The sequence below is a fragment of the Periplaneta americana genome, chromosome 3 (genome assembly GCF_040183065.1).
Source record: "Periplaneta americana isolate PAMFEO1 chromosome 3, P.americana_PAMFEO1_priV1, whole genome shotgun sequence".
NCBI lineage: Eukaryota > Metazoa > Arthropoda > Insecta > Blattodea > Blattidae > Periplaneta > Periplaneta americana.
This window is the reverse complement of record NC_091119.1, coordinates 60,414,587-60,427,875: the sequence shown is the minus strand read 5'-3', so window position 1 is coordinate 60,427,875 and position 13,289 is coordinate 60,414,587. Positions and strand designations below refer to the sequence as shown.

The 13,289-nt window shown below is 36.0% G+C and overlaps 1 protein-coding gene across 1 annotated transcript in view; it reads left to right on the top strand.

Moving 5' to 3' along the window:
* Window positions 1–13,289, top strand: part of LOC138696072 (lysosomal acid lipase/cholesteryl ester hydrolase-like) — a 47,465-nt gene that overhangs the window by 27,863 nt on the left and 6,313 nt on the right. The window contains exon 7 of the mRNA XM_069820597.1: window positions 3,211–3,353. Within this exon, the coding sequence (XP_069676698.1) occupies window positions 3,211–3,353 (143 nt within the window). The remainder of the gene's footprint in view (window positions 1–3,210; window positions 3,354–13,289) is intronic.

Genomic DNA, 13,289 nt, shown 5'->3' with positions numbered 1-13,289 from the left:
AAAAAAAAATTCTTTAGGTAGTAGAGAAATAATTTTTTTCTAAATTCACCCCCTATAAAGGGATAGTTTCTCTTATAGAAAAGTAATCAGATTTTGTACACAAAATATACGCTACATGTAACCCCTATACCAGTAGCGATTTCTCCATTAAGTATATGAGAATGATCCTACAGTTTAATTTCGTGCCTCTAAGGACAGAAAACATTTTAATTACAGATTTCGATTTTTAATGCGTCCCGACGTAATAATTTTCTTCAAACTTGAACTTTCTGTCGTGAGTTGTCGCCACTGCACATCTCAGACCATAGGAATACTTTCCGAGGAACCATCCAAATATCCTACAGCAAACTGTTTTCTCTAACAGTGAAGAAGTTATGGACAGGGGTGAGTGCGGAAGGCGTGGTATGGCTTGATTTTAACCGCATTTGAGGATGTGGCCGTGTATCCTATATTACGACCCTTCTTTCCGAGTGATGGAATAGAAACCCTATCACAGACTATAATACGAATTTTCAAGTACCCTTGTAGCCTCCTGGTTATTTTTAAACAATAGAATAAACGAAATAATAAATAATTTAAAATCATATAATATAAAAAATAAAATGAATAAAAAAAAACAAAATTACTTAACAATTAATAAAATAAGCTATAATAAAACACAGAATTAGCAGGACTTTCAGATGAGAGAACTGCCGAAAGAATATCTAAGTTCTATTTGATCATTTAGAAGAATTTAACTGTAGCAAGAAATTAATTTTGCATGCTCTATTATATTATTAGTATTATTATTATTATTATTATTATTATTATCCTATTATTATTATTATTATTATTATTATTATTATTATTATTATTATTATTATTATTATTAGCTTCTGTCTTGGTCATCAGTCATCAATCTCATATCCTACATTCAAAAAATATCACGAGTCGCCACTACCTATATAAAGTTTAATATAAATATGTTATACAGAAGGGTTATTAATTTTACGTAAATGCACCCCTGCAAGGGGGTAGTTCCTCTTATGGAAATTTAATTGGAGTTTGTACACAAAAAATATATGCTACCTGTAACTCCTGTATAAAATTTAATACAAATCTGTTATATAAGAGAGAAGTTATAGTTAAATGTTATGTTTTATGTAACGACGCTTCAACTGCCCAAGTTACATCAGCGTCGTAGGTGTGCTGGAATTTTGTCCCGCAGGAGTTCTTTTACATGTCAGTAAATTTACTGACATGAGCCTGTCGCATTTAAGCACACTTAAATGCCATCGACCTGGCCCGGGATGAGAGGTTATTAATTTTGTCCAGTTAGATTTGTGTTCTGACCCATTGTGTGACTATGTGATGCAGGCTGTGCTCGCTGACGTGTACTGATTTGTAATGTAACGGTCAAAGAGATTCGTGAAAAAAACTGACAAAAGAGTGGCGCTAGTTATCCTGTACTGTACAGTTGCCGGCTTAAGTCGCATCATTACGGGTGATGACTTATAGGTGAATCATTTAACACCTGAAACAAAGAGGGCGTTTACGGAATGGAGACACATCCTCGCCCGTGCGAAAAAAATTTAAAGTTGTTCCATCAGCAGGGAAGGTCATGGCCACTGTTTCCTTCGACTGTGAAGGGGTGCTATGATGTACCGAAGTACACATGATATTTCCGTGCAGGTATTCTGCGTTACTATATGATGAAGATTGGGTGGAACAGAGAAAAATTCTCTCCGGCACTGGGACCCGAACGGTGCTGACGTTTATTCACTAAGCCACAAGTCTCCTTTTGAATCGCAATATAGATGTAAGAGGTCAACAAACTCAGCGAACGTGTACTGCCTCGCGCTCCCTTTAGTTACAACGTCACAATGCGGATTGCATCGTTCAGTGATTTGAAATTAGTGGCTTTTAAATTAAATTTATACGAAAACCGCTCACGTTATTGAAACGCTACAGAGGCATAAATGATTCTTTATTTGATTTTCTATCATATGGACACAAATCACGATCTAATTCGCAATAGTTACCGAATAAGAGGGAGTTAAACATTTGGGAAAAAACAATTTCTTTCTGAGAAAACTATGAACTTTCCACCAATATTGTATTACGGTTTTTTATTACATGCAACATGATCTATTCGCTGAAAAATCTGCAGGGTTATTTCACTTCCATCTTGTATATAATGCACAGAATGTTTCAAAAGTATAGGTACAAACAGCAGGGGCGAGTAGAAAGTAGTGAAACAAGGCAAAAGTCATAATAAACAAAGGTCCTGAAACCAGAAGTTTCCGAAATCTAGCCTATGGGGTTTTATTATGTCTCGCCAGTGCAGATGCTCTGGGGTAACACAGGATCCAATGTGCACTGAAGTAAGAGAGCGTTATAATATGTGCTCAATATGATCATCGTTCATGATATGGTAGACATGAGCACTTTTCCTCGTCGACAACCGTATTCGTTCGAATATCAATGGCATGTCACTAATGCCATAAAACAATTGACAATACGTTCCCGGAGTCCATGAACATTATCAACAGGATCGGAATACACAATACATTTCAAATATCCCCAAACAAAAAATCCAGAAGATTGAAGTCGGAGGACCTGGAAGGCCATGATGTTAAGCCATGGCCGATTCACCTGTTATGGGAGCTTGTGTTCAAGAATTCTCGAATATTCAAATGTAAGTAAGCCTGTGCTCCATCGTTCACGTACCACAACAGCTGCCTTTCCCAAAGAGGCACATCATCCAAAAGATCGTGTGGATCATGTTGGAGGTACGCACAGCCATTAATTATGCCAGGTAATAAATGAAGTTGCAAATATATGTTAAGTTGGTGGCCACAGTGATGACATCATATCTCGGTAAGTGTTGATTTCCGGACCTTTGTTTGTTAAGACTTTTTTCCTTGTTTCGTTGCCCTCTAGCCAACCCTGCAATTTGTAGCTATACTTTTGAAACATCTTGTATACATGTACAGTAGCTATAGAGGGAGATACGGTAAATATCATTTTGCAAGAATGTAAGTATCAGTAGGTAATAAATAATAATAATAATAATAATAATAATAATAATAATAATAATAATAATAGGAGTAGCAATAATAAATTATTACTATTACTATTATTATTACTATTATTATTATTATTATTACTACTATATCTTTTTTTCTGTTTATAAGCCACGCTCCTATTAAAGTTCTTTCTGTTCCTCAGGCAAATTCTCTGAATTCGATTATGGATCTGCGAAGAACATGGAAGTGTACGGTCAGTCTGAAGCCCCAGACTACAACCTAAAGAATATCAGTGTACCCACCTCCCTATACTACAGTAAAGGAGATATAATTATCAATTCAGAGGTAAGCTGCACAAGATGAAGGTGTAAGTCATATTAGCATGTAAGAAATAATATTAATTACCTCTCCAATTGTTCAAAATATCCTATTCTCTTGATGGGTTGCAGCAAAGTATTTATTGGTTCTTTGTGCCTTGACTGCTCTATTATATTATGGTCCGTCCCAGGAATCTGTAGAGTAACTTTGCGCATATGGGGACGGAGTCTATCTGTGCCGGAGTGTATTGCGGGCAGCATCAGCTCGAGGCCGCTAAGGGTAAGATGCTCGTGGTAGAGAGTTCAGACAGAAATGATCCTCTCCCTACAAGCCATGGCTAGCTTTGTTCAACCAATGTCTCATTGGTCCTAGTCCTCCGACATACCACCTGCGCAGAGGTCTTGTTTCGTCTTTCTACTCTACAGATCCCTGGAACAGACCATAATGCGAAGTTGCAAGAACCTTCACTATATAGCGTTAATGGTTCGGTAAAGAGTAATCTATCCTACAGGTCTGATTTTGGTCCTCTAAAAAGTTAAGTTGAGTAAGTAATCTGTAAATAATCAACCATGTTCAGGAAAAAAAAAAACTTCGTTTCTTTGTATTTCAAGAATAGCTAGGAAACAAATTTGGAATTTGTGCTTACTTCACTGCTTTATTCTAAGGGAGGATGGAACAGCAATTTAACAATATAACGTTTGCAAGATGATCAATTCCGACACCATAAGTTCATGACTGATAAAACGATTTAAATAAATGTGGTCTCGTTCGATCGGGTATACTACTATGCTGCGAGCCTGAACTTGGTGGGAGCCCGAGGCAATTGGCGGCCATTTTTGGCGTGCTCGAAAATGTTCGTGCAGTAGGCCTATATCTCGCTACTCTGATGTGTTAGCGCCCTGATTTTGGTGCCAAACAAAAGATCACATCTAGGTCTGTCGATATTGTATTCTCGTAAATCACACGGCTGTGTCGCTGATATGTAAATTGTACTCAGAATGGGTCAAAACTCACTACCCATTGTTTTTATGATCTTAAACACTTCAACATACTTTTCCGGCAACAGGCTCGAAGAGATTTACCAATTTTCTGGGCTAAACAGTAGGATTATTTACATTTAATATTAGAGAATATTATAATATTAATTTTTTTACGTGGCATCGAGTCGGTTTAGAGCTCAGACTGTCAAAATCTACTACAGGGACATCATTTTATTTTTACTAACATTTTTAATATTAACCTGGCTATAACTTTAGAGAAACGGAAACACCGTTCGCTACCCCCTTCCACAACTGGAGTTCGATGATACTGGCATAAAACACAAACAAATCACTTTACTAGTACAGGAGGGAAGAAAAGTGGTTCATCCATTTACGTAAACTAGGAAATATCGCGATTTTGAGTTCCATAATTTTCATTAGGTTTTTGTTTAATCAAAATGCAGTACTGTATTAACAATGAGTGTTTTTAATCACGAACTGAGTTATCTATACGAACGTATTCATTATGCAGTGTACATTATACTGTCTACAGCACATTAGCGTGCAATATAGAGAATGAAGTTAAAATGAAAACAATCATAATATGTATATTTAAACATATTTTTTAAAATGGTGGACGTTCATTTCGATAGAGGCTTAAGTTTTTTTGTGCATATTATTGCACTATAGACTATTGCATCTAACTCCAATTGCCAGTTTCGTCCTTCGTAATAGTAACTCTGTTGAAATAATTCTGTACCTACTCTATAAAAGAGTACCTTACGTACTGTAAATTCAATCTTCACTTCTGCCCGACCCGCACAGATAAAATTACTCAGACATGCTATCTACTGTCCGTCCAAGTGGTTATGCCGCAGGATCGTAGAAAGGGGGGAAATCACGTGACAGTTAATTACTTAACGAGGCCCTTTTATTTAAGTTAGGGCCTATTTTAAACAGTTGTATAATATTTCGTAAACGTCCAATTCCTAACAGAAATTAATGTTTTCAGAAAAAAGCTAAGACAGCCCATCTTTTACAGAGGGGTTTGCAGAAGCAGGTGGGGGAAATCGGGATGCAACGTAGGCAAACGGACAGTACCTGTGCGAAAATATGATTCAATATTGAAAGCTCTTTCGTCATTGGAAAACGCGAACATATTTCTGGAACGTACTATACTCACTAACTCAGTGCTGTTTACTACACGCGGTCTTGATTCTGTCTGGAGAACAGTTGAAACTTCATTAGTACCTAGAAGGGGTGGGAGTGAAGTACATTAAAAAACTCGGGTACAATAAAAATTGAAGTAAAAATAAAATGATGTGCCTGTATAAGTGTGTTTCACGAATAGAGAGGGTTGACCTTGACAGCTTTAGAGGCTGCTTGATATATTCCTGGAAAATCCTCAAATTACTGTTTCTGATGCTGGTATAGGGAGGATAGGTATAGGGAAATAAAGTCACTGATATTTCTGTAGTTTCTATTGCGTACAGGTGCTACAGTCATTATCAGTTCGCTGTTTCCAAGCAGTTTGCGTGAATCGTAGTTTGTGAACTTTGAACAATGGAAATTTTAAGTGTAACTTTTATCTTATGCTTAATTATAGTGCCTCATTTAATTGGTGGAAGAGGGAACCATATTCGTTCCGAAAATAAAGAACTTGCATGCCGGGTTCACGAGTATTTTCAGACAGTTTCAGACAGAATATGACGATGCGAGGTGCTGTAAATCTGTGATATCCGCCACTAAGTGTAAGCCTAGATCATATATGTAACAGATATGTCGGGGTTATAGGCGTTGAGGTTAACAACTTTTGTCAGGTTTACTACGCTGCCATCTAGTTGTTACATAAGGAGTCATGTCATAATACCCATTTGAATTGCATTAGCGGCTGTGCTGCCATCTCGTGTTCGTTTACGGCGGACGGGTGGCGGTCCTGGCGGTTGTTCTCTTTAAAGTGCTGCCGATTTTAACGTAGCGAGGAGTTATCTGTTACATATATGATCTAGGATGTAAGCATGAACTATTAAAGCGACCGGAATTGGTGAAAAGTAATTCTTGAAAAGAAACAAGCAGGCGAATTGAAAAGTCGAACGAGAAAACGGCCACGGGATAGTTCTAAAAATAAAACAGATAATTTCGACAGCTATGCATTGAGGATGAATATTTTAAGTTTGTATGGAGAAGGTTGCATCGCAAGTTTGAATGACATTAAAAAGTGGCAAAGGAAAGTTGTTTTTCCCTGCGTCTCGATCATCTCTGTCGTGGATAATGAGAAACATTGGTTTCCGCTATAAGAACATTAATATGGCGCAAAAGATTTGATGAAACGTAAGAACATACTGAGTGTTCAGTTCAAAGTGTGTCATGGCTCGCCATATGCCGTCATGTGGCTAGTCGATGAGCCTAGAGAATTCAATCTTCCTACACTTCCGCAGAGGTGTATTACCTATGTGCCAGAGAAGTTGCATAGCAAGTACGGCGTTCATTCTGAAGAGTACTTACTGATATGTACGGTAACGCCGGTAGTGGCAGGAATGTGAACTGTTTGGAAACATGTACTGAGGTGGGTTTTTTATTACTGTCGGGATATGGGGAGAGGGTAAGACGATTTCTTACGTATTTGTTGACATTAACTTCGACGGTCAACATGGACACGGAGCATTTGATTTGTGTTGTGGAATGTTGCCGTACGCAACCGATGATAACAAATACCCTGCGTACGACTTGCCCGCGCAAAACACAGTTCGAAAGAGGTTATGGTAGCACACAGACCGTACAGACCCCCATCTGTTGCTACGACGTTCAAGTTATACCGTACACGTTCTCGTTCAGATTGAACGCCTTGATTAATAGGCAACTTCTCTGACATAAAAGCTGAAACTCGCTTCAAATCGCTGACTCACAACAGTGACGTCATGACACACTTTGAAATGAACACCCAGTAGTTACGCTGCGTAGGCCTAATCAGTTTCTTTGTGCAAATAAAGATATAAGATCAACTAAACGTGCTATATTTCTTCCTCAGCGAAACATGGATAAATATAAACATGACAAAAGGTAAACTATGGACGATTAGTGATGACCAGGCAGCACATTTCCGTTCTCAAACATACGGATCGAGTAGTTTCTTCTGGTAGCTACATCTATTACGTCACGTGGATGCATAAGCAAGGTCGAATTGCAAGCAGGTACGCATGGGGTCATTAAATAACAATGATGTAATGTATTATAAATATGCCCCTGTAACGTCATATGACGTAGGAAGAACATTTTCTCAGCTTAAACAAATTTTTTACTGACAGTTATAGTAAAAGATATGAATTTCATAATCTCAGAATACTGTATATGTTTTTGTTCACCGTAACAGAGTTGATTTCGTTAAATGAATTAATTAAATATATTATATATAGAGTATTTATAGTTAATGTGTATCATGTTTACTATTATGTTCTATAGCCTAATATATATTGCATATAATAGCATACTCCGTTACGGTGAAGAAAAACATATATATTCTGAGATTATGAAATTCGTATCTTTTACCATAACTGTCAGTAAAAAATTGTTTAAGCTAAGAAAATGATCTTCCTACGTCACATGAAGTTACAGGGACAAAATAATAATAACAAAAATCAATATACAAATTAGTAATATTTACATTTTACACAATACAGATAATTAATTCGTTTATCAAAACCTATCCCATTGCAGTGAATGAAAACATACATTCTAAGGTTATGAAATCCAAATCTTTTAAAAACATCACATAAAATTTGTTTAAACTAAGAGGATGTTCTTTCTACGTCATATGACGTTACAGGGGCATATTTATAATACATTACATCATTGTTATTTAATGACCCCATGCGTACCTACTTGCAATTCGACCTTGCTTATGAATCCACGTGACGTAATAGATGTAGCTATCAGAAGAAACTACTCGATCCGCTGTACGTTTGGGAACGAAAATTCGCTGCCTGGTGATGACTAACCAGTTAGCGCCGAATTGTAAACGTTCCAGAATTATACAGGGACATCACTTTATTTTTACTAACATTTTTAACATTAACCTGGCTATACTCGGAAACACTGTTACCCCCCTTCCATTACACGAGTTTGGAGTTGCTAGTGCAATATGTAAACAAATCATTTTACTAGCTATAGGAGGAGAGAAAAGTAGTGTATCCATTTATGTTACAGGGAAATATAGTATTACGATTTTCAGTTTGGTCATTACTTTACAGTATTTTATCAAAAAAACAGTAGAATAGTAACAATTTTTTTTCCACAAACTCAAGTCTTCAGGCGGTTATATACATTATGTAATGTCCACTTTATTCAGCATATTACTAGCCTAATTTATTCCTGAGAATTTTGTGAGCACTTCCGTAAGAAACCCCAATTTCTACAGCTAACTTCTTGACCGACTTATTAGGACCTCGCTGCATCCTTTCTCTAGCATCTTCTGTCACCTTTGTTGGCCATCTTACACTTTTCTTTCTTTCTGTATGTACAGCCTGTTACTCTAAATTTATCTACCAGATTAATAACATTTCTACGAAAATATTCCGTAATGATATAATCAGGAAATTGTGAAAAAAAAAACTGTTGTTCACATTCGGTTATATTGCACTTCCAGTTTCCATCATCGTCCTTCATACCTACAAACAGTAAAACAAAACTCTTGTTTGAATAATGCTGTTAAGTACCGTACCATAGTATAAGGTACCGTACTTTCGATAACTCTAATCTTCACTTGTGCTTAGTCCACACAGATAAATTCAGTTATGCTACACACTGTACCTGTGTGAAAATAAACTTCCATAATAAAAGCTTTTTCTTCTATAGAAAATGCAAGATATTTCTGAAACACACTGTACTCTGTACTGTTTGTTTCACTGCTAGCAACAGCGGCCGTAAGTTTGTGTGACTGACGTTAGCAAGGACATTAATCAAAGGGGTGGGAGTCAAGTACATTTAGAAACGCAGGTAAAATAAAAATTGAAGTAAAAATAAAATGATGTCCCTGTAGTAGCCTACTCCATGTCGGTAGTGAACAGGGTTTGTAAAAAATGGGTTACTGGTGTTCAAGTCGCGTTCAACTAAGGATTATCACGAAATGGAGAGCAACCGTTTAAAAAAAATGGTTTCAGGAGTAGCTTTACCTAATATTCCAGTTAATTCTGTGGTTGTTATGGACAACGCAGTACAGTACATGATATATACACGAATGTTCTACCAGGATTAAGAAGCTTCTTTTGAAACGTTCGGTAGTCCTTCGCCCTCCTACAAAACTGATCTGCTAATGGTTGAAATATCCAGCGAGGAAATCCTCTCTATTCGTGAAACGCACTATTAGTACATTTAGTTGGACATTTATGGTGCTGCCATCTCTCGTGAAATGTATGTGATTACAGTCGACAACGGTGGCTCATTCACAATAATTGCCTCATTTGACGAGTTGTGGTCGCGCGATATTTACCACACCAGTAAGTCTGAGTAAGTACATACTTCATGCACAGCCTCTGATAAATTCTGCATTAAAATCTTGTGCATTTCTTTTTCTTTTATAAATTTTTACAGCAACTGCACATTCATCCCCAAACTAGACATTTAAATTCGAGCACAGGGAATTTAAATAATTTAAATACGGGTCCATTGGGCCAATAATAGAATGATAGCATTCAATTAGAAGTCAATTAAGCTCTCATATTTATTAGTTCATTTACTTTAAACATTCTTAACCTAACGATATAATAGTTTTATTAATAAGTTATTTTTTATTTGTCTTCTTGCAATCCTATATGTAAATACTAAAATAGCTTACATTTACTGGCACAGATACGTAGACGACATACTAATACCATACAAAGGAAACAAAAGACAGATTGAAAACCTACAAAAGAGATAAACAAAATATTATCCAAAACTACACTACACACTAGAAATAGAAAATAACAAATCCATAAATTTCTTAGACATCAAAAACAAACAATAAGCATAAGTTCAAAATGTACAGAAAATCCACTACTACGGTAACACATCCACAACGCCTGTGAAGTTGTACTTGTGTGTTTGTGTGTGTGTGTGTGTGTGTGTGTCTTGTCTGTGTGTTAAGATTTTTTTGTAGTGTGTTTAGTGTTCTGTATGCAATGTTGTGTTTTAGTTTCTTGAAATATGATGCAATCTTGTATATGTTCTTGTTTTCGTATGTTAGTGTGATGTATTTGTTTTGTTCTTGTGCTTGTGTTGCAACGACTTCTACATCGGACAGATTAGAAGATCATTTCAAACACGTTACAAGGAACATATCACAGCCATAACCAAACTACACAACAATTCAACTTACGCAGAATACATCAGAAACTCCAATCACAACTACAGCAACATAGACACTGAAATTAAAATATTACACATCCAGCTAAAAACCCAAAAACTTGACACTCTAGAATAATGTGAAATTTACAAACACACAAAAACACACCCATTGCATATCCTGAACACTCAACTGAATTTCAAAACATACACTCTTTTCGACACAATCATGAACACACCCCACCACAAAAGGAAACCAGAAGATAGCGCAAGATTCACTAGGCTTCGGACAATGAGGGACATCACCTCGAAAGTAGTCAGCCAGGTATTTTTATATTTATATTGTTAACACAGTAAAGAAGTTACTGTTAATCAGTAAAGAAAAGTGTTAAATCTAGATGGGAAGAATGTATTTTTCCTTTTTTAACCCTTAATAATTATTCTATAAGTATCTAATGTAGGTTTGCAAGAACGTCCACTAACATTATTCGTTATCTTACGAGTACTCTAACTTACAGATTTGTTTTGGCACTCTAAGAAACTATTACTCCGACAGTTAACTGTAAATAAGCTCTTAGCTCCCGAATATAAAAATGAAAGGTTGAAATCCTTCTATTTTACGATTATCTAGGAAACAAAGTGGCGTTTGTCTTTGAACATAAGAGAAAAAACGAATTACAGTTAGTGTTGAACTTATTCGAATGAATTACTCGATTTGTGCTATTGTTAAAGCTATTTGAAATATTAAGAAAATTATTCGAATGCTTTCTGCATAATCAACCAAAAGGTATCAGTTCTAGGATAAAAAAACGCGCTTTTTAAATAATAAGCGATTTGTCCTCGAGTGCCTCGCGACCAGCAACATCAGTTCCTTCGGAGCACATATTCCCAAAAACAGGTTTCATTTTGAAAGAAAAAAGGAACAGATTTTCTTGCGCAAAATTAAACGTGATTGTGTTCTTAAATAAAAGCATTAATTGATATAAAAGTTATAAGACCCTAGAGAAAGATTCTGTAGGCCTGATATCTTGAAATTACTTATTGATATTTTTATAATATATTAAAAACGATATTCTTCAGAAAGGAACCAATTTACCGAATTAAAAAGAAACCATATAACTTACTCCTCTACATTTATTCTATATTCAGAACTCAAAGGGTACAGAGGATGATAGGGATGTCGATTTGTATAAATTTTAATAGAGCATTTTTTGAGGAACAAAAATTTTGTAATTCAGAAACATTATTTTTAATTTCACTTATAATTATTTCGTACTTTCCTTCTCTCAACCGAAATTAATAATTAGTCTAGTATTAAAATTACGAAACAGCATTTGTACATACCTTCTCATATTGAATATATAACACACAGACTTACAGAAGGTAAAGGACCGTCGCAACTAAATGCAATGGACGATACTGATGCAAGAGTTCCTCAAGATTATAATACAGTGAAACTTGTGTAATTCGAACGTTTTTAATTCGAATTATTCTTTATTTCGAAGTTTTCCTTTGTCCCCTTGAATTTCCTATGGAAATAGTGTATAAATATCGTCTTTTATTCGAATATAATTTTGTTTAATTCGAAGGAAAAAAATCCAGAATGGACATGAGTTTTATAGTGAAATGTGGCAAAGGCGGAACGAGCCAGTACTGTAACAAATTGACCTGACCATAGGGGTTGGAGGCTGGAAACAGGAATGCATTGTATCTCCTTTTCGGAGAAAGTGGTCCCAGTGCGGGTTGACAACCCTTGGAGTGTCATTCACCTCGAAAGTACAGTTACCGTACTCAGTTAAAACGGTCACTGTGCATTGCTTTTCATAAACCCCGAAAGCCCGATCTTTCACTTCCGGGAGCTAAGAAGATTCATTGAGGGAAACCAAAATGTGCATGGTTCTCTGTTTGATGCATTAAATAAACTGGAGGACTTTACAGTAACCCAGCAAATCAATAAAAAGAAGCAGACTAAAATCACATCCTACTTAACAAGGCCTAGTAAGGTATGTTTTTTTAACTACTGTATGTGTTGTGCATAAATGTTTACTAATTACTGTACCGTACTGTATTTATGTAATAGGCCTATCATTATACAGCACTATATTTTCTTTTATTATAATACCCTGTTGTCTTGAAATGTTATAGTAATACACAGTACATACAGTACACCTGTAGTTTGCCTTATGCAGTACCATTTTTTTAATTCGAATTTTTCAATAATTCGAATTTTTTCTTATGCCCTTCAGATTCGAATTACACAAGTTTCACTGTATATCTGGACAGAGTACATGCATTGCTATTCATTGCTGAATATTACAAAACTTGGTCATGAAGCAAGTGATATTATGTAATAATGACACACAACAACTTACTTAACCGATGTTTAATGAATGATCTATAAAAAGAAGTTAAGAAAACACCGTCCATGTACTAGTTTACTTCTGTGGATGACCTTCATGCAATTCTGTGTAATGGATTAAAACCTGCAACTAAGTTCAACAGGAAACTGTTGACAAAAACTATAAAAGTCAGTGGCGGCTCGTGGATTGAACAAGTTATACTCCGTATAACGAAAATACGGAAAAGCATTGAGCTGAAAGTTCCGCGCCGTGGCGTTGTGGTCTAAGGCATTCTGCCTAGGACTCGTATTATTAAATGCGCGCTG